General features: G+C 43.0%; 1 protein-coding gene across 2 annotated transcripts in view; it reads left to right on the top strand.

Moving 5' to 3' along the window:
* The window catches only part of Arhgap35 (Rho GTPase activating protein 35), a 121,623-nt gene that overhangs the window by 46,967 nt on the left and 54,798 nt on the right, over positions 1-19,858 (top strand). For both annotated transcript variants that reach the window (XM_046455442.2, XM_058582940.1), the window contains exons 2-3: positions 57-3,933; positions 16,713-16,857. In XM_046455442.2, the coding sequence (XP_046311398.1) occupies positions 250-3,933; positions 16,713-16,857 (3,829 nt within the window). In that variant the 5' untranslated portion in view covers positions 57-249. The remainder of the gene's footprint in view (positions 1-56; positions 3,934-16,712; positions 16,858-19,858) is intronic.

The following is a 19,858-nucleotide window of genomic DNA, read 5'->3' as shown; positions in this document are numbered from 1 at the left end:
TTAAAACTGGGTTTCAAAATGATGCTGATGGCTTTTCTTTGTTTTCCTTCATCTAGGAAGAAATGTTGGCTATTTGGCGATGAGAAGTTGTGAAAACTGACCTCATACTGGTACACTAGCACTATGGGACCTGGCACTCGTGCTTATTGGGCAGCCATTCTCCACTGGTAATGTTGAGAAGCCCTCCACTCTACTGGAAAACACTAATCTGATCTTGGAAGTGGCTGGTTGTGGCAGGATGTATCGACGATGATGATGGCAAGAAAGCAAGATGTCCGCATTCCCACCTACAACATCAGTGTGGTGGGATTGTCTGGGACCGAGAAGGAGAAAGGCCAGTGTGGCATTGGGAAGTCTTGTCTGTGTAACCGCTTTGTGCGCCCAAGTGCTGATGAGTTTCACTTGGACCATACCTCTGTCCTCAGCACCAGTGACTTTGGCGGGCGAGTGGTCAATAATGACCACTTTCTCTACTGGGGAGAAGTTGGCCGCTCCCTGGAGGATTGTGTGGAATGTAAGATGCACATTGTGGAGCAGACTGAATTTATTGATGATCAGACTTTTCAACCTCATCGAAGCACGGCCCTGCAGCCCTATATCAAGAGAGCTGCTGCAACCAAGCTTGCATCAGCTGAAAAACTCATGTACTTTTGCACTGACCAGCTGGGGCTGGAACAGGACTTTGAGCAGAAACAAATGCCAGATGGAAAGCTGCTGGTGGATGGTTTTCTTCTTGGTATTGATGTTAGCAGGGGCATGAATAGGAACTTTGATGACCAGCTCAAGTTTGTCTCTAATCTCTACAATCAGCTTGCAAAAACAAAAAAGCCCATCGTGGTGGTCCTGACCAAGTGTGACGAGGGTGTAGAGCGGTACATTAGAGATGCACATACTTTTGCCTTAAGCAAAAAGAACCTTCAGGTTGTAGAGACCTCAGCAAGATCCAATGTAAATGTGGATTTGGCTTTCAGCACCTTAGTGCAACTCATTGATAAAAGTCGGGGGAAAACAAAAATTATTCCTTATTTTGAAGCTCTCAAACAACAAAGCCAGCAGATAGCTACAGCAAAAGACAAATATGAGTGGCTGGTGAGTCGAATTGTGAAAAATCACAATGAGAATTGGTTGAGTGTCAGCCGAAAGATGCAGGCCTCCCCAGAGTACCAGGACTATGTCTACCTGGAAGGGACTCAGAAGGCCAAGAAGCTGTTTCTACAGCACATCCACCGCCTCAAGCATGAGCACATTGAGCGCAGGAGAAAGCTGTACCTAGCTGCCCTGCCATTAGCTTTTGAAGCTCTTGTTCCTAATCTAGATGAAATAGACCACCTAAGCTGCATAAAAGCCAAAAAACTATTAGAGACTAAGCCAGAATTCTTGAAGTGGTTTGTTGTGCTTGAAGAGACACCATGGGATGCCACCAGCCACATTGACAACATGGAAAATGAACGGATTCCCTTTGACTTAATGGATACTGTCCCTGCCGAGCAGCTCTACGAGGCCCACTTGGAGAAGCTGAGGAATGAGAGGAGGAGAGCTGAGATGAGAAGGGCATTCAAGGAAAACCTGGAGACCTCGCCTTTCATAACTCCCGGAAAACCTTGGGAAGAGGCCCGTAGTTTTATTATGAATGAAGATTTCTACCAGTGGCTGGAAGAATCTGTATACATGGATATTTATGGCAAACATCAAAAGCAGATTATAGACAAAGCAAAGGAAGAATTTCAGGAGTTACTTTTGGAATATTCAGAATTGTTTTATGAGCTGGAGCTGGATGCTAAGCCCAGCAAGGAAAAGATGGGTGTCATTCAGGATGTCCTGGGGGAAGAACAGCGATTTAAAGCACTACAAAAGCTCCAGGCAGAGCGGGATGCCCTCATTCTGAAGCACATTCACTTCGTGTACCACCCAACAAAAGAGACCTGCCCCAGCTGCCCAGCATGTGTGGATGCTAAGATTGAGCACTTGATTAGTTCTCGGTTTATCCGACCATCTGACCGGAATCAGAAAAATTCACTTTCTGACCCCAACATTGATAGGATCAACTTGGTTATCTTGGGCAAAGATGGCCTCGCCCGAGAGTTGGCCAATGAGATTCGAGCTCTTTGTACTAATGATGACAAGTATGTGATAGATGGTAAAATGTATGAACTTTCCCTGAGGCCAATAGAGGGGAATGTCAGGCTTCCTGTGAACTCTTTCCAGACACCAACCTTTCAGCCCCACGGCTGTCTCTGCCTTTACAATTCAAAGGAATCACTATCCTACGTAGTAGAGAGTATAGAAAAAAGCAGAGAGTCCACACTGGGCCGGCGGGATAATCATTTAGTCCACCTCCCCCTGACATTAATTTTGGTTAACAAGAGAGGAGATACCAGTGGAGAGACCCTGCATAGCTTAATACAACAAGGTCAGCAAATTGCTAGCAAACTTCAGTGTGTCTTTCTAGACCCAGCTTCTGCTGGCATTGGTTATGGACGGAACATTAACGAGAAGCAAATCAGTCAAGTTTTAAAGGGACTGCTAGACTCAAAGCGAAACTTAAACCTGGTCAGTTCTACTGCTAGCATCAAAGATTTGGCTGATGTCGATCTGCGAATTGTTATGTGTCTGATGTGTGGGGATCCTTTTAGTGCGGACGATATACTCTTTCCTGTCCTTCAATCCCAAACCTGTAAGTCTTCCCATTGTGGGAGCAACAACTCTGTTTTACTTGAACTTCCAATTGGACTACACAAAAAGCGCATTGAACTGTCTATTCTCTCATACCATTCCTCGTTTAGCATCAGAAAGAGCCGGTTGGTTCATGGGTACATTGTTTTTTATTCAGCCAAACGCAAGGCCTCCTTGGCTATGTTATGTGCCTTTCTTTGTGAAGTGCAGGATATTATCCCTATCCAGCTTGTAGCACTCACTGATGGCGCCATAGACGTCCTGGACAATGACTTAAGTCGGGAACAGCTGACAGAGGGGGAGGAGATTGCTCAAGAGATTGATGGAAGGTTCACAAGTATCCCCTGTAGCCAACCCCAGCACAAACTTGAGATCTTTCACCCATTTTTTAAAGATGTGGTGGAGAAAAAGAACATAATTGAGGCCACTCATATGTACGATAATGCTGCTGAGGCCTGTAGCACCACTGAGGAGGTCTTTAACTCCCCCCGGGCCGGCTCACCACTCTGCAACTCAAACCTGCAGGATTCAGAAGAGGATATCGAGCCCCCATCTTACACCCTGTTCCGAGAAGATACATCACTGCCCTCTCTGTCCAAAGACCATTCCAAACTTTCTATGGAACTGGAGGGAAATGACGGGCTGTCTTTCATCATGAGCAATTTTGAGAGTAAACTGAACAACAAAGTACCTCCACCAGTCAAACCAAAGCCCCCTGTCCATTTTGAAATCACGAAGGGAGATCTGTCTTATTTAGACCAAGGCCATAGGGATGGACAGAGGAAGTCTGTGTCCTCTAGTCCCTGGCTGCCTCAGGATGGCTTTGATCCTTCTGACTATGCTGAGCCCATGGATGCTGTGGTGAAGCCGAGGAATGAAGAAGAAAATATATACTCTGTGCCCCATGACAGCACCCAAGGCAAAATCATCACCATTCGGAACATCAACAAAGCCCAATCCAATGGCAGCGGCAATGGTTCCGACAGTGAGATGGACACCAGTTCTCTAGAGCGAGGCCGCAAGGTATCCATCGTGAGCAAGCCTGTGCTGTACAGGACGAGATGCACCCGGCTGGGGCGGTTTGCTAGTTACCGAACCAGTTTCAGTGTGGGGAGTGATGATGAGCTGGGGCCCATTCGGAAGAAAGAGGAGGATCAGGCATCCCAGGGCTATAAAGGGGACAATGCTGTCATTCCATATGAAACCGATGAAGACCCGAGGAGGAGGAATATTCTTCGCAGTCTAAGGAGGAACACTAAGGTAAGATGTCAGTTTAGAATGAATCATAGAGGTTGATTTGTGCGCTGGCTCAGGGAGAGTTGATTGATAATGATGACTTTTCAAGGACAACTTATTCTGGTTAAAAAAAAATTTTCTTGTGTGTGAGAGAGAAAGAGATTTTTATCTTTGACCTTGCTTTGAAGAGTTAACAGTATTTCAGATCACTACTACGGGCTGCTTGCAAGTAGTTAGGACCTTAAATAGGTAGCCTGAGTTGTCTTTGTGTAAAACAGTAATTACCAAAATGAGCAAATGGTGCAGAACTCATTTGTGTCCTGCCAAGTGGTCAAGCCAGTGAAGATATACTTGCTCTTTGTCACTTCAGCATCAGATTGTAGACTTTACATGCCTCAGTCTCTTACTGCTAAATATAAATATTATTCATACATTTCTTAAATGCTCTTTCCCTTGCTGATCCACAAAAGTTGCTATATTTTAGATTAATGAGAAATTAGATGCTTATTTGTACTCATAAAGCAGTGAATGGCTTTCAGTACATAAATGGAAAAGAGTCTTCTGCTGAGAGTTAGAAAGTAGTCTCATATTTGTGAAATTGAAATGCTGTCTAGCTCTATTTATTGTCTCCTTCAGCAAGTTGCTGCTATCAGTGAGAGCCTCTTTTTTTTCTTTTTTTGGTATCATGGATTGAACCCAGGAGCACTTTACTATTGAATCACATCCCCAGCCCTTTTCTATATATTACATTTTATTTATACTCATCACTTTTGATGTTTGCCATAAATACGTATGCAACTCAACTCTCACTGAGTTACTTAGTGCCTTGCTAAGTTGCTGAGGCTGGTTTTCAACTCAGGATCCTCATGCCTCAGCCTCCCCGGCTGCTAGGATTACAGGTGTGTGCCACCATGCCTAGCAAGAGAACTTCATATTTCACATAGGGACCACAGTGGGGCAGGGAGGGAAATAGGAAGGGATTAAACAGATAACAGTATGCATCATGTATGCCAGGCCTGCTCTGCCAGATGTAGAGGCAGTGACCCCGGTACAGCAGCAGATGAAGTAGAATTTTTTGCACAGAATTATAGTTTGCAGGGCAAAAATCTGTAAGTGGTACCCTGTCCCCAACTTAGTCTTTTTAGAGTAGCAGGACATACCCTGTCTTTCCAGAGAAAGACATCTTGATGAGAGACCACAACAGAAATACAACAACTCTTGATACACAGAATGGTTTCTCTACATCAAAAGTTTTTGCTGTTCTCCTTCCCGTGAAACAGTAGAGAACAAAGTCACTGGTCTGGAGGTATTACAGGGACCTGTGGAAAGCAAAATTGCCAGAAACTTTTGTGCTGTTACAAGACATACCAAATCAGAAGGCTCTAGAGTCCAGGCTGTCTCGAGAGCTGACAGTTATCTTGTAACATGTAACATGGAGGCTAGTTCAGCAGCAGTTTGTGCCTTCAGAGATGGAGGGATGTGTTTCCGTTGCCTGCCGAGGAAATTGCATCCACCTCATGTTCCTTCATTGTGTGCACAATGTTCCTCAGTCACCATTAACCAGGATCTTCCAGAATTTTCTTACCTGTGCAGTGTCAGAAAGGGCATGGGGCAGTGTGATGTGTTCTGCCTCCCTCATCCACCACTAAATGATAATAGATATCAATACATTCTTCTGTTTTTCCTCCATGTGGATTCCTTCATTTGATCTGCCTTTCCTATTTTATTCTCCAAAGGTTGGTAGGAGGCAGACACATTAAAAGCGTCCTTACTCAGGAAGCCAGAAAAACAGCCTGCCAATATTTCCCAAAGCTCCCGTTTAATGATCTGGAATCCAAACATTTTGGCTTTCTTTTCCTCCTCCACTCCCGGTGAAGCCTGTTGCCAGGAGAGCCTATCTGAACGTGACATTCTTCTAAATTTGTGGGGGTGTTTGCACACCTGGGAATTAGGAAGGTGGCATAATAGCGTACTGAATTATGATTTTTTTCTGACTTCTGGCAACATTTTTAATACTGCAAATGATGCTTTTAAAATGCATTCTGAAACAAGCTGTGCTTTCAAGAGCTCTCACTCTGCTGCAGGTTCAGCAGGAACAGCTGGCCTCAGAGCTGCAGAGATGGCTGTGTTCTTGCTGGTGGCCAAGCTCTTCACCTGGAACCACCTCACTCAGGGCTGCCAGGTCCCCATGCAAGGAGCCAAGATTGCTGGCCCATCTTTAGTGATGTGGACCATGTCTCTGAGTCAAATAAAAACAATTCCTCTGGCTGAAGAGTAATTGCATGCCAGAAGTCAGTTTAGGAATATCCTTTGGAAAGAGTAAATGAAAGGTGAAATTGTCTTTTCCTGCAGTGGAGAAATGATCTTTTGGACTGAGCATGACTGTTTTGTCAGCCTAGTGCAGAGAGGAAGAAAGCCTTTTCTACCAGAGCAAATCTCCTATCAAAATTGCTGCCATTAAGAATGCAAACTGAGGGCTGGGGATGTGGCTCAAGCGGTAGCGTGCTCGCCTGGCATGTGTGCGGCCTGGGTTCGATCCTCAACACCACATACAAACAAAGATGTTGTGTCCGCCGAAAACTAAAAAATAAATATTAAAAATTTCTCTCTCTCTCTCTCTCTCTCTCTCCCCTTCCTTCTCTCTCTCCTTTTAAAAAAAAAAAAGAATGCAAACTGAGGACTGGGGTTGTGGCTCAGTGGTAGAGTACTTGCCTAGCACATGTTAGACACTGGGTTCAATCTCTAGCACCACATTTATTTAATTGATTTTTTTTAAAAATTTTTTTTTGTAGTTGTAGATAGACAGAATGCCTTTATCTTGTTTAATTTTTTTCAAGCCCAGTTCCTCACACATGCTAGGCAAGTGCTCTGCTGCTGAGCTACAGCCCTAGCCCCTCTAGCACCACATTTAAAAAAAATAATAATAATGCAGATTGATGGGTTGGGCTTGTAGCGCAGTGGTAGAGTGCTTGCCTAGCATGTGTGAGGCACTGGGTTCGATTCTCATTACCACATATGCTGACCATAAATAAAAAAAGGTCCATCAACAACTAAAAAAATATTTTTAAAAAAATGCAGATTGATACTTGTTTTACTGGAAAAGCAAAATACCATCAAGTCAAAGAATGCCAAGCCAGCCCCTCTGTTGGGGATTTGGCCTTTGATTTTTATTGGCATGACAAAGCAGTATGACATTTATTTGAAGTGAGGGGAAGGCCAGGCACTCAAACTTTAGCTGGTCGTGGAAAACACCTCAGTCCCTCCTCCATGCCAAATACTTGTGCGGAATGGCCCAGCTCCTTCTTGCCGAGGTATCAGCACCCAGTTGGGGTAGCAAAACTCACACAATTACTGAAAATGGGTCTTCTGCCCAGGAAATGCTGGGTATGGGCAGAGAGCCCACAGTAGGGCTTGGGGATGTTCAGGTAGAATGGGGTTAGTGATTAGCAGCTAAGGCTCTGGGAATCAGGGGGCCTCTGGTCAGATCTCAGCTCCCCTGCTTCCTCCCTTGGGCTTTGAACACATGAGTCACTTCTCCATACCCTGCTGTAATAGAGGGAGCACCTTCCTCTTAGGTTGGGAGGAATGGACACTGGGCAGACCAGGGAAGCCTTAGCGGCTGGTGTATAACGAGACTGAAGCGTTGGCATGGGTTGAGTGGAGACCTGAAAGTGAAATAGGCATGTCATACTCAGAAAAAGGAGACAGCTGGTCTGGCCTAGCTGACCAACACCATGCCTCCTCTCTGTGTAAATTTTAACCCTTGTGTTACTTGTCTGCTTTCTTGCTGCTTCCCCTGGCAACTGCCCTAGTGAAAAAAACTCTGTCCTGGGTGCCAGTGCACCAATGGGGGAGAAAGAAAAATTACCCAGTGCCCTTGGCTAATTTGCTAGGTTAGTTCTTCGCTGTGAAACTGGAGTCAGAGTGAGGGACGAGCTTTCATCTCTCCTAATGAAAGTGCAGACTGTAAAGCTGACTCTCCTTCTGGGTCCTTTTCCCAGAGGAACCATTCAGCAACCCACCCTCAGTGGGAGCCTTCCGCACTCCGCTGAATGAAATTGAAACTCTGTGATTGCACTTCAGCGAGGTTCGTGAATAGAGCTTTGTCTAAAGCTTTGGTGCTGCACATGGTCTCTGTCTCCCAGTACCGTGCCTTTGCAAATACGAGATTGGGATCGGTGGCTCTTATTTTAAAGCCAAGAAATAAGCTGGGGAGCCTTGCTCCGCAAATGTCCTGAATTTGATGTGTTTGACCACGATATAAAGAGAGGACGTTATTGGCTGTTTACTCTTTTATCTGATGTGTTCTTATTTTTGTGTAAAAAAGAAAAAAAGACAAAAAAGAATGATAAAGAAAATCTTTCACTCACTGTAGCTGCCACATGACAAGACAACCTATTGAAAAGCTAACCAATTCAATCACGCATTGTTTGGTCTATAAGGCACCAAGTAACCAGTTTGACAGTTTGTGGGCCCCCCCCCCCAGTGAATTGGCTTATTTCATTGGATTCAGTGAATTGGCTGGTTGTTGTGGCTTTGTGTGGACACAGCTCTCATTCTGTGAGGCCTAGAGCAGAGTTAAAGTTTCTAGTGTGAATAAAAACCAGCTGGAGAAGTGGACCGCTTGCTCCCCTGGGAGGGATGTTGATTTGACAGACAAGTTGAATGCTGAGTTCTTTGTAACCTGCTCAGGAAAGACTCAGCGTGTGCTTCAGAAAAGGCTAGCCCTACTCAGTGAGATGGTGGTGGTTCTGCTTGGGTTTTTTTTTGGTGGTACTGGGGATTGAACTGAGGGAGCTCTACCACTGAGCTTCATTTCCAGTCTTTTTTCAATTTTATTTTGGAACAGGGTCTCCCTATGTTGCCCAGGCTGGCCTTGAATTTGTAATCCTCTTGCCTCAACCTCCCAGGTGGCTGGGATTACAGGTGTGTGCCACCATGCCTGGCCATCAGAGCTGAGGTATTTGAACCCAGTCTTCTGATTTCTACTCCCATTGGGTTTTTAGAGTTGAATCCACAAGCTACTGATATTCGATGGTCGGGTGCACATATGTAGACCACTCAATCAGTCCATTCAGTTTGTTCATTCAAACAAAGGACCTTGGTTATCTATAAACAAAGTCCATTTCCCCACACTGTTCCCTAAGAATGTCATGATGCTATGTTTGTTTCTGGTATTAGAGTCTAGTTGATTAGAAAACAATAATGGCAAGGATTCCCTGAAATAGCCACTGGAACTTTGAGAAATTATTTCAAACTGGGGTCACTGGGTTCTCAGTTTATTTTAAGCTTGAAGAATTTCTGTATTGTGTTTTGGTGATAAAAATAGACTGTCTTTTAACTATCTGCCTTAGGTTTCAGCACACCTGTGCTTAAAATAAGTAAATCAATAAAATAGGCTACCCAAATCTGTTTTTCAAAGAACAGAGTATTGCTGTGCTGCTTCTCTGAGCTAACTTGTTCTCTAGACCTGGTGATGCTGAAATACCTTTGCAGCAACCCAGATAATTTCAACTTTAGTCAGAAATCACCTGTTTCCAAAAGGAAGGACTTGCACATGAATCCATCCAGTGTTCAGGAAGAGGCAAGCAGATAAAGAAGGGGCCACAGCACTGAGAAGTGCAGCATCAACGTGCATAGAATTCCAGGCAGGGCATTGAACATGTCCGGATCTTGCAGGCCCTCCTCCCTGCTTAGTCCCTCATTGCACTGGCTATGAATTGAGTGAGTCACTGAGAGCAATAGGAATGGACCAGGTTTGCCAGACTTCGTGCCTTTCTAGAGCAGAAAGCTATGATCTCTATTTGGGGTCTGTGATGGATGACTGGCCTTCCTTTTTTTCCCCATCATTCAGGAAGGCTGAATGGTAGGAAGGCCAGGACTTTATGCTCCTTCCTGTTCATTCCTGAAAATGCTCTCAACTACTAACTGCCAGCTTAAAGGAGATCAAATCTGAACATTTGTCCTTAAAGAATAGACTTCACCAGCAAGAATTAGTCTGCCCACAGGTTTTATCTTGAGCTTGGATTTATTCTGAGCCAGAAGTTGGAGGACATTTGGGGCATAAGTGAGTAATAAGAATTTCCTTTTGAAAAAGAGAGAGAGGGGCTGGGGCTCAGTGGTATCGCACTTGTCTAGTATGTGTGAGGGACTGGGACTGGGTTCGATTCTCAGCAACACTTGTAAATTGAAAAAAAAAAAAGAAGAAGGAGGAGGTCTATCAACAACTAAAAAATTAAAATAAAAATTAAAAAAAAAAGATAATTGCTGATCAGAGATGCAGTGTTGATTATAGAATGTGAAGGAAGCTTGAGTAATATCACTTACGAAATCTTTCAGTTTTTCTAAGACTCCTGCCTTTACAGTTAGTCCAGAGTGTATCACCACCAACCTGACCATGTGTGTGACCCTCTGGCACTCTACTTCTGTTGGTTTTCCTCTTTCTCCCTTTCAGATGATACCATGCCTTTTCCACACTGTGTTCTGTATATTGTATTCTGCCTTTAAAAAAAAAAAAAAAGCCTGCATTCTTGGTATTAGGGAGTGAATGCAGGGGCATTTTACCACTGAGCTACATTCTCAGCCCTTTTTATTTTTTATTTTGAGGCAAGGACTTGCGAAGTATCTGAGGCTGGCCTTGAACTTACAGTCTTCCTGCCTCAGCATCCCCATGAGGAGCTGGGATGGCTGGTGTGCACCACTGTGCCTGGCTGGATTCTGTTTGTTTGTTTTTAATTTTTTTTTTTTTTTTTTTTTTTTTTTTAGTTATAGGTGGACACAATATCTTTGCTTTATTTTTATGTGGTGCTGAGGATCGAACCCAGTGCCTCACGCATGCAAGGCAAGCACTCTCCCTCTGAGCCACAACCCCAGCCCCTGGATTCTGTTTTTTGTTGTCTTTTTTTTTTTTCCTTCAGTTGTCGGTGGACACTGGATCTTTATTTATTTTTATGTGGTGCTGAAGATTGAACCCAGTGCCTCACACATGCCATGCAAGCACTTTACCTCTGAGCCACAACTCCAGCCCCTTTTTATTGTTTTGTTACCAGCATTTAAAAGGCTATGCTAAGGACAGACATGGTGATGCATGCTTGTAATCCCAGCAGCACCTGTAATTTCAGCAGCTGGGGAGGCTGAGGCAGGAGGATCACAAGTTCAAAGCCAGCCTCAGCAATTTAGCGAGACCCTAAGCAACTTAGCAAGTCCTATCTCAAAATAATAAATAAAAACAGCTGGGAATGTGGCTCAGTGGTTAAGTGCAGCTGGGTTTAATGCCTGGTAGCCTATGCTAGTTGGTACACAACTCATATTATCTGACCCAAAAGTCTGGATAGGTGTGTAGACATGTATAAGAGTATTTATGGAGAGCAGAAGAAAATATTTGAAGCTGACAATTTGGGATCATTGAGGAGCTATGCCTGCTGTTCCCACAGAAGATAGACTATTCTTATCCAGAGAGGGTGGCTGGCTTCTCTACTGGAGCCCTGAAACTGCCTATGTTGTTGACAGTCCTCCCGGCCTTTTGGCTTTGTCACTCAGTTCTTACCTATGGATGTCCAGGTCAGTTGTTGTTGGGGCTGCATTTTTTTTTTTTTTTAACCAGTCAGAGTGTAAGTTCATCAAGGGTGGGAGGCAACTTTGGTCCTGGTATTAGCTCTGCTGCCACTTCGCTATGTGAGCTTGAATAATTTATTAAAAAAGAAAAATACCAAGATTCTTATCCTCTAGGAACTTAGACCAGTAGAAAAATAGTTGTGTGTACTTAAGTGACTGTACCTTATTCAGTGCCTCTAGAATGACAGATGGAATTAACCATTTCATCTGGTTTTTAAAAAGGGGTTTTGATAAACAGTACTGTCCATGTGTGAACAAAGGCCCTTAGCCTTGTGTTAGTGAGAGCAGATCACACAAGGAGAAGAGATCTGCACTCAGGCAGTCCTCACCCGAATGTGGAAACAGGGAAGGAATATTGATCGGGTGCATTATTGGGAACTGTTTAGCATGTTTGTTGAGATCCCACTGCACATCAAGCCCTAAATCCGAATCATCTTCCATGCTCAAGGAAGCACTCCTTCTCCAGGCTCTTCCTTATTCCATGGCTGGCATTCTACCCTTTATCTTGCCCTGGTGTGTTTGGAGGGGCTGTGGGGTAGATTTACACCCCATAGGGAACAGAGGCAGGTGACAAATGCCCATAGGGAACAGAGGCAGGTGACAAATGTAGCTTCCTACTCTGCCACAGTCTTTGAGTTTTGCCTTTTTGCCCTGTTTAAAGCCAGGAGGCCACTGGCCGATTCCAATCATCTCTTCCTCCAAATGCAACACTGGCATAAACCATTATTTATAAACTTTGACACAAGATTAGTTTCAAGACTTAGAAGTAGGCTTTTAAATTTTCAAAAAATATTTTTTAATTGTCAGTGGACTTTCTTTTATTTATTTATTTATATGTGGTGCTGAGAAGTCAAGATGAAAGTGAGTCAGGCTGATCCAGCCCCCGATCTGCAGTGGCATTTCATTGTGGAGGGAGGATCGTGGGCCTTCAGTCATCGATGACAGCACCCTGCACACTGGGCTGGAATCTCTCCCGGCCTCCCTTCTGAACTGTGCATCTCCCCTTACCTTTCAGGGTGATGGTGAGGTTGACATGACTGTGCAGGGCACTCAGTACTCATCTGGGTCACTTCCATTTTTGACCCACTTGTGTTCTACACTTTGAGGCACAGATGTGTAGATGGGTCTCAGAGGTTGGCTTCCTAGAATCTTTTTCAGTTTAACCTATTGAGTGTCCCCCAAAGAAGATGAATGTTGAGTGGTGTCACTTTATCTTCTCTAAGCACCTGCTGCTGAGAGTGCTTCCCATGACTCTTTAACGAGGGACACGTGTCTGACTGGGAGCAGGAGACTTCTGGCAGACCACTCAAGAATGGCATTTCCAGCTGAAGTGTGCCCAGTAATCCTTCAGATGCCTGAAGTGTCAGTTGCTGTATCTGCAGTTTGGCTCGGCACACCACAAACTCCTGATTTCCTTACTAGGCAGGTTTAGAATTGACAAGAACTCATTACTTAATTTTGGGACTCCCTAAAGAGTCTGCAGTTATCTTAAGGATGTATTTCACATTTGATAAACCATAGTTTGTTTAACTCTTTCTTAAAAGGTCAGGGGTGGAAAAAATCCATGTCCTTTAGCAGAAGGAGGTTGATGCTGTTTCAGAGCTTGGTCTCCATTTCCACATGCACGAATGGAGGATTGAACTAGCTGTTGGACTTTTTGAGGTGAAAGAGATCAGAGCAGCTATCTAATTTAGCCTTCTATCTCTCTTATCTCTCTCAACAAAACTCTTTGGAAGCCATTTGGACATATTTGTCATAGTGCCTCTCCATTCTTTCCTTTTCTAGCTTATAGGACTTTGGTATGGAGGATATTATTGCCATGAGAAGTTCATATGTGAGAGGATATTATTGCCATGAGAAGTTCTCCAGATACTCAAGTGTTCAGTTATCCCAAGAACTTCCACCAGAAGGCTGTACCCTGCAGTGACTGAAAGCATGGCTTTTACAGTCATACTGACTTGATGGAAAAGTTACTGGATTTCCTAGGAAAATTCAGTGGGGTTCTTAACATCCACACCCACAGATCAGTTGTGAACCTGAGTGAAGAAATGCATGTAAAAGAACTTTAGGTCTGCTGCATAAAAGTATTTAATTGACATGGAACTGAATTTTTTAGCCAACTCTCATTAATACAACATACCTGCATCATCTTGTTTGGTCCTGAGAAGGTGAAAAAAATATGAGAAAACTTGGCTGGCTACTAGAACTGTCTAGGAGGCTTTCTGATTAGGAGGCTCTTCCTCACAGATTCCCTTTAGTTCCATTTCCCGCGCCCCCCCCCCCCTTTATATCAGTTTACTTGGAAGTCAGTTTTACCGAAGAACAATGCTGTTTGGTTTAGTTTTGACAGGGAAATTTGGCAGGATTAATGGAAGAACACTCTTTAAACACAGATGGTTGCCTTTGGTTATTCGTGCTCTAGAGCTAACCTTTTAAATGTTAGAGGACGTTTTTCAGTGAGAGGATTACTTGATGCATCTGGTTGCAATAATGTGTAACAACAGAAGGACTCAGTTCTTTATAAGAACTCTTGTTTATTGGATGATCACTGTGTACAAGGTGCTGAGCCACTTCCATACCTCATATCATTTAACCCTCATGACTGCCCTGTGACCAAGCCTCACTTCACAAAGGTGGATATGGCACATTATTTGACCCAGTTCATAGAACTTGTCAGAATTCTTACTCAGGTCTGTTAGACTTCAAAGCTTAAGTTTTTCATTTTCATATCTGTCTTTCTATCTGCTTGCTTGCTTGTTTGTTTTGTTTGTTTGTTTGTTTGTTTGTTTGGAATACCTTTTTGTAAGTTGCTGAGTTGCTGAGGCTGGCCTTGAACTTGTGATCTTCCAGCCTCAGCCTCCCAAGTGGCTGGGATTATTGGTGTGCACCACCAAACCCGAATCAAAGCTTAAATTCTTTTTTTAAAATCCATTCATTCATTCATTCATTCATTTATGGTGCTGAGGATCAAACCCAGGGCTTTTGAGCCACAACCCCAGCCCCCAAAGCTTAAATTCTTTATGTTGTGCTTTATACAAGTAGAATATGCTAGACAGTCTAGATTGGATAAATTATCTTCTGTAAAGATAGATCACATATCACTAACTTTCTTTTGCTTAATTCTTCGGTAAAAATCAGAGCCTGTTTGATTTAGGCACCACATCACAATTTTTGGCCAGCAGTGCACATATCATAATGGGAAGGGCCAGACCTTGTGGCTAGTGTAGTTCTCCAGGACTCCAGTGTCCTCTATGTTGAACCACTCAGCAGAGCGTGGGAAGATGGGCTTCTCTTTGCCTTTAGTTTATTCTCTGAACTATTACCAACCAGCAGGCCAGAAATGGGCTTTTTTTTTTTTTTTTTTTTTTGTACTGGGGATTGAATCCAGGGACATTTTTACCACTGAGCTATGTCCCCAGCCCATTTTCTTTTTTATTTTGAGTCAGGGTCTCACTAAGTTGCTGAGACTGGCTTGAACTTGCAATCCTCCTGCCGTGGCCGCTGAGTCACTGGGATTGTAGTGTGCACCATCACGCCTGGTGTGTTCTCCTCTTTGCTACTCGTTTGCACAGGATATTCTCAAAGAATCTCAGACTAAGTTGGGCATGGTAATGCACGCCTGTAATCCAAGATACTCAGGAAACCGAGGCAGAAGGATTACAAATTGCCTGTCTCAAATTTTTTAAAACTTGGGTTAGGAATGTGGCTTAGTGGAGAGTACTTCCCTAGCATACATGAGTCCCTGGGTTTGATGCCCAACACTGGGGAAAAATAATTTTTAAAATTAAATTTAAAAAAATATCCACCTTATACTCAGTGGTAAAGCACCTCTGGGTTTAATGCCCAGTACTTGGCAGGGGCCAGTGGTGATGGGGAAGAATCTCAGACTAAACAGGAAGTGACTTGTTCCCTTATAAAGGGTACTAAAAGGAATGAGAATGGGCAGGAGAAGGAAAAGGAAAGGTCAGCTGATGACCTGGCAGTTAGTTGTCTCCTCCAGGGGGTTTTATGTAAAATCCCCAACTAGGTTTATAGCCTGTGTACATTTCTAAGTAAATCTGCCCTTCTGTATTGATCTCATAAACTTGGAAATGAAACCAAATTGCTGAAGACACACCTGGATGTGTTTATCTTGATCCTATTTGGTTACTCTCCCCTTTTTAGTAGATATTTTAACAATAGGTCAAGTACATTTCTATGGCTTTAGGAAAGTTACCATTTGTGTATAGCAGGGTCCCATCCTCATGTGAGCTTTAAAATGAAAGGGTTGAATAATTTTTGGAGCAGAATATTTCAGTATTAACTTGAACAAATCTTTCTGGGTTTGAGTCCCAAGCACTGCCACTTACTCTTTATGTTATTTAGACACCTGAAACATTTCCTTTGTAAAACAGAATCTTGTGAAGTTTAAAAATAAAATTTGGAACTTGGGTGGTACATAGTAAGTTCTCAAATAGTTGGTGTTGCTGCTGCTACTGTTACTACTTCATAAGGAAGATGACTTTGGGAAAGAACAGACAAAAAAAAACACGACAAAGTAAAGTAATTCTATTAGCTGGCTTTACCATTTTCTTATGTGGAAACCACTGGGAATTCACCCTAATCTAAAGTATTAGTATGCATTTTGTCCTTTTGTCTTCTTTTTTTTTGGTACTTGGTACTCAAAGGATAGGATATTTGACCAGGATATTCTCAAAGAATATTATTTTGGGGTGTAATTCTCAAAGAATTCTTATTTGGGGGTGTAAGCCCTAGCAGAGTGTACGCTATCCTTTTCTGAAAAGAAGAAATTATTAGTTCTCTGATCTAGCTTTTATCTTTTGAAGGTTTTAGCCATCTCTGAGTACATAACAACTTTATCCATGTGGACTATTTGGAAAACTTCCTGTTTACTCCAGTGCATCCCTGATAAAGGATGTGGATAGTCATCTTTTGTTATTTTATTAAATAAACTTGGCCTGCTTCTTATAAACATCTTTGTTCTAATAAAGTGGTCTCAACACTCAAGGTGTGATTATATGGCAACTTTCTGGCACCTTGTCTGGTATTAGTGAGGTGAGCAAGTGGGTCTTTTTATCTTACTTGCAATCTTTCCATCAGTTTCTACCCCACTGTGCATTCCTCTCTAGAAGCCTTACTGATATATGACAATACTCACTTTATTTTTGTGCTTCCTTTTTCTTTGACAGAAACCAAAGCCCAAACCTCGACCGTCCATCACAAAGGCAACCTGGGAGAGTAACTATTTTGGGGTGCCCTTAACAACTGTCGTAACTCCAGAGAAGCCGATCCCCATTTTTATTGAAAGGTGCATTGAGTACATTGAAGCTACAGGTGAGTCTGACCTTGCAGCATACAAGACCTTTCACTGTCTATAGGAAATTTTCTGAGAGCTGGGCCTTCTGGAGTTTCTAGAAGCTGTGATAAAATTTTGTGTGAAATGCTTCAGGAGAAAGAGCCCAGCATTCTGACAGCTGTCAGACTGTGGGTCTTCCGTTTTCATGCAGCTGCGAAGCTGTTGTGTGCTCAGTGTTTGGCAGCTGTTTTGTCTTCAGGACTGCAATGTGATGGGGTAGGTCTCTCCTCTGGCCAACTTTGCACCCAGCCAGAGTATATAGCACTGCTGTCACTTGCCTGCCTGTGTCCCCTGTAGATCTGAAAGCTCCTTCAGGGCAAGGAAAGGGTCATATTTATCATCATATTCTCCGTGTTATACTGGACACATCATACATTTGGTTCATGCATCATTGTAAATATTACAACCTTTGGCATTGTTGAATAAGTATCTGAAAATCGTGTATCAATAGAAGAAAACAGAATGCTTGGATAACTTGTGCTCATGCTGCTGAATTTCAGCCACATTGACAACTTGGAGTTATCACAAATGCAGACTGTCTTAAAATTTTCTTCAATGTCCTTGAAATGATTCGATTTTACTTGTGTTAAAACAATTTGTTTAGAGCGCCCATGTCTCTTTGACCTCGATTTTTCACACCACTTGTTCCCTGATTTTCTGCTGGCTCCTTTTGCTGGTGTGGGTTCCTGAGCATCAATATTTGAGCTTTAGTGGTGGCACATGCTTATAATACCAGTGACTTAGGAGGCTGAGGCAGGAGGATTGCAAGTTCAAAGCCAGCCTCAGCAACTTGTAAGGCCCTGTCTTAAAAGATGAAAAGGGCTGGGATGTGGCTCAGTGGTTAAGTAATCCTAGGTTCAAAAGTTTAAACTCAAAAAATACAAGTTTATATTAATTTGAAACGGGTAAGTACTTTTCTTTCAATGTTCTTTCTAATGCCAGTGTTTTCTGTAATGATATAAAGTACCATGTGGTATAGATAGCCCACCAGCCTCTGCCAATCTCTTTAGCAGCAACCTGTGAAGCTGAAGTGACAGTGTTAATATATGCTTAGGAAGTGCTAAATCAGGGAAGATAGTTTTCAAGTTGAAGTTCACCAAAGACTTTGTGGTTGTTTCCTGGATTTTCTATGTGACAGGCACCTAGGGTTGGTAAGCATGCTAGGTTAACAAGCAGATCTGTGGCCTTGCTTAGTCCATTCTGTACCCAAAACCTTCTCAGTGTCCATCCCTTGTCGCTGGTTTCATATCAGTTTTTTCCTGGCACCTTCCACTCAGACAAGGAGAAAATCTTCAGAAAGCAAATTTGAGTGGTTGAAGGCACTCCTGTTGAGCTGCACTTCAGAGATTGGGTCATTTTCATGGCGGGAGGTGAGACACCTTTTTCCCCTTAACTTTTTTATTTTGAAATACTTGATAACTGTACAGATTGTAAGTTATAACTCCCAACTTGACTAAATGTTAATTTGATCACATTTGCTATGTCATCCTTTCTGTGTATCTTTTTTTTTTTTTTTTTATGGTTCTCTCTATAAAATGTTTGAAAGTCACAGATATGATGCACCTTGTTTTCTAAATACTTGAGTGATCATTCCTGAAAATATTCTCTTATACAATTACCAAGCAATTATCAAAATTAGGAAGTTAATTCAGTACTAATCTTGTTTGTGATCTTTAGATATTTTCATTTCATTAGTAATGTCTTTCATAGCAGCATACAAAAATTATTTTGCTTCAAGACCTAATCCTGACCCTCATGTTACATGTAGTTTTTAAATCTCTTTAGTCTCTGATCTGGAGCAGTTTGTTCATTTTAAAGAATTCTGGTCAATTTTTTTGGTATATGTCCTTCAACTTGGCTTTTGTTTTCTTTCCTTTGGGTGTTTTCTCATGATTATATTTGGTTTTGTGCTTTGGGCAGGAACAGCAGGTAGCAGTGCTGGGTCCTTCTCAGTGCATCACATCAAGAGGTATGTGATGTTGTTTTTCCTATCCCTGAAGCTGTTCACTTTGATCAGTTGAGGAAGGTGGTGTCTGCCAGGCTGCTATACTGGATAGCTGCTCATTTCCCCTTTGACCCAAAGAGTAATTAGTAGGGAGCTGCTTAGAGACTGTATAAGTAGTAGGTCTCTCCTAATACTTTCACCCACTAGTTTGATTTGCTCTTTTTTGAGGGGACAGGAGGTGCTGGGAATGGATCCCAGGGCCTCCCACATGCTAGGCAAGCACTCTGCTACTAAGCTATACCCCCAGCCCTGACCCACTATTTTGAGCATCCAGCCATGACTTGCCTGGTACAGTGATCGCTAGAGTTTTCTAAATTCCTGCATTGATTAGTAGTATTCTGTCAAGAGCTCATACTTCTCACTGGGAGCCTCTGAGCCTCCTTAAGTAGCTTGTGGCAGTGGCATAGGGTGCTGTGCTCCCCACTTGCCCTCTAGCTGAGTGTACTGGTGGGTTGACCTGCCTTGCCTGTCCTGCTTCTCCAACTTTCAACTCAGCATGATTAGATCTGTGCATCCTCTGATGAGGTGACACCTCTCCCTGCTATTCTAGTTGTGAATCCTTTTAGCTCTAAAGACCTGTTCACCCTGCCCTCCCCCTCCTCCAGCCACCCACCAAGCTATTCCTCTTAAAGCCCAACTAGGGGGCTGGGGATGTGGCTCAAGTGGTAGCGCGCTCGCCTGGCATGCATGCGGCCCGGGTTCGATCCTCAGCACCACATACAAACAAAGATGTTGTGTCCACCGAAAAATAAATAAATATAAAAAAAAAAAAAAAAAAAAAAAAGCCCAACTAGGCTGGGTGTGGTGGTACAGCAACTTAGGAGGCTAAGGCAGGGGGATTGTAAGTTTAAGGCCAGCCTCAGCAACTTATTGAGGCTCTAAGCAACATAGTGTCTCAAAATAAAAAAGGACTGGGGATGTGGCTTAGTGGTTAAGTGACCCTTGGTTCAATCCCCGGTACAAAAAAAAAGCCC

Source organism: Marmota monax, unplaced genomic scaffold (genome assembly GCF_021218885.2).
Source record: "Marmota monax isolate L192 unplaced genomic scaffold, Marmota_monax_Labrador192_F-V1.1 WCK01_AAM20220418_F8-fsc00149, whole genome shotgun sequence".
Lineage (NCBI taxonomy): Eukaryota > Metazoa > Chordata > Mammalia > Rodentia > Sciuridae > Marmota > Marmota monax.
This window is presented reverse-complemented; position numbering and strand designations above follow the sequence as displayed.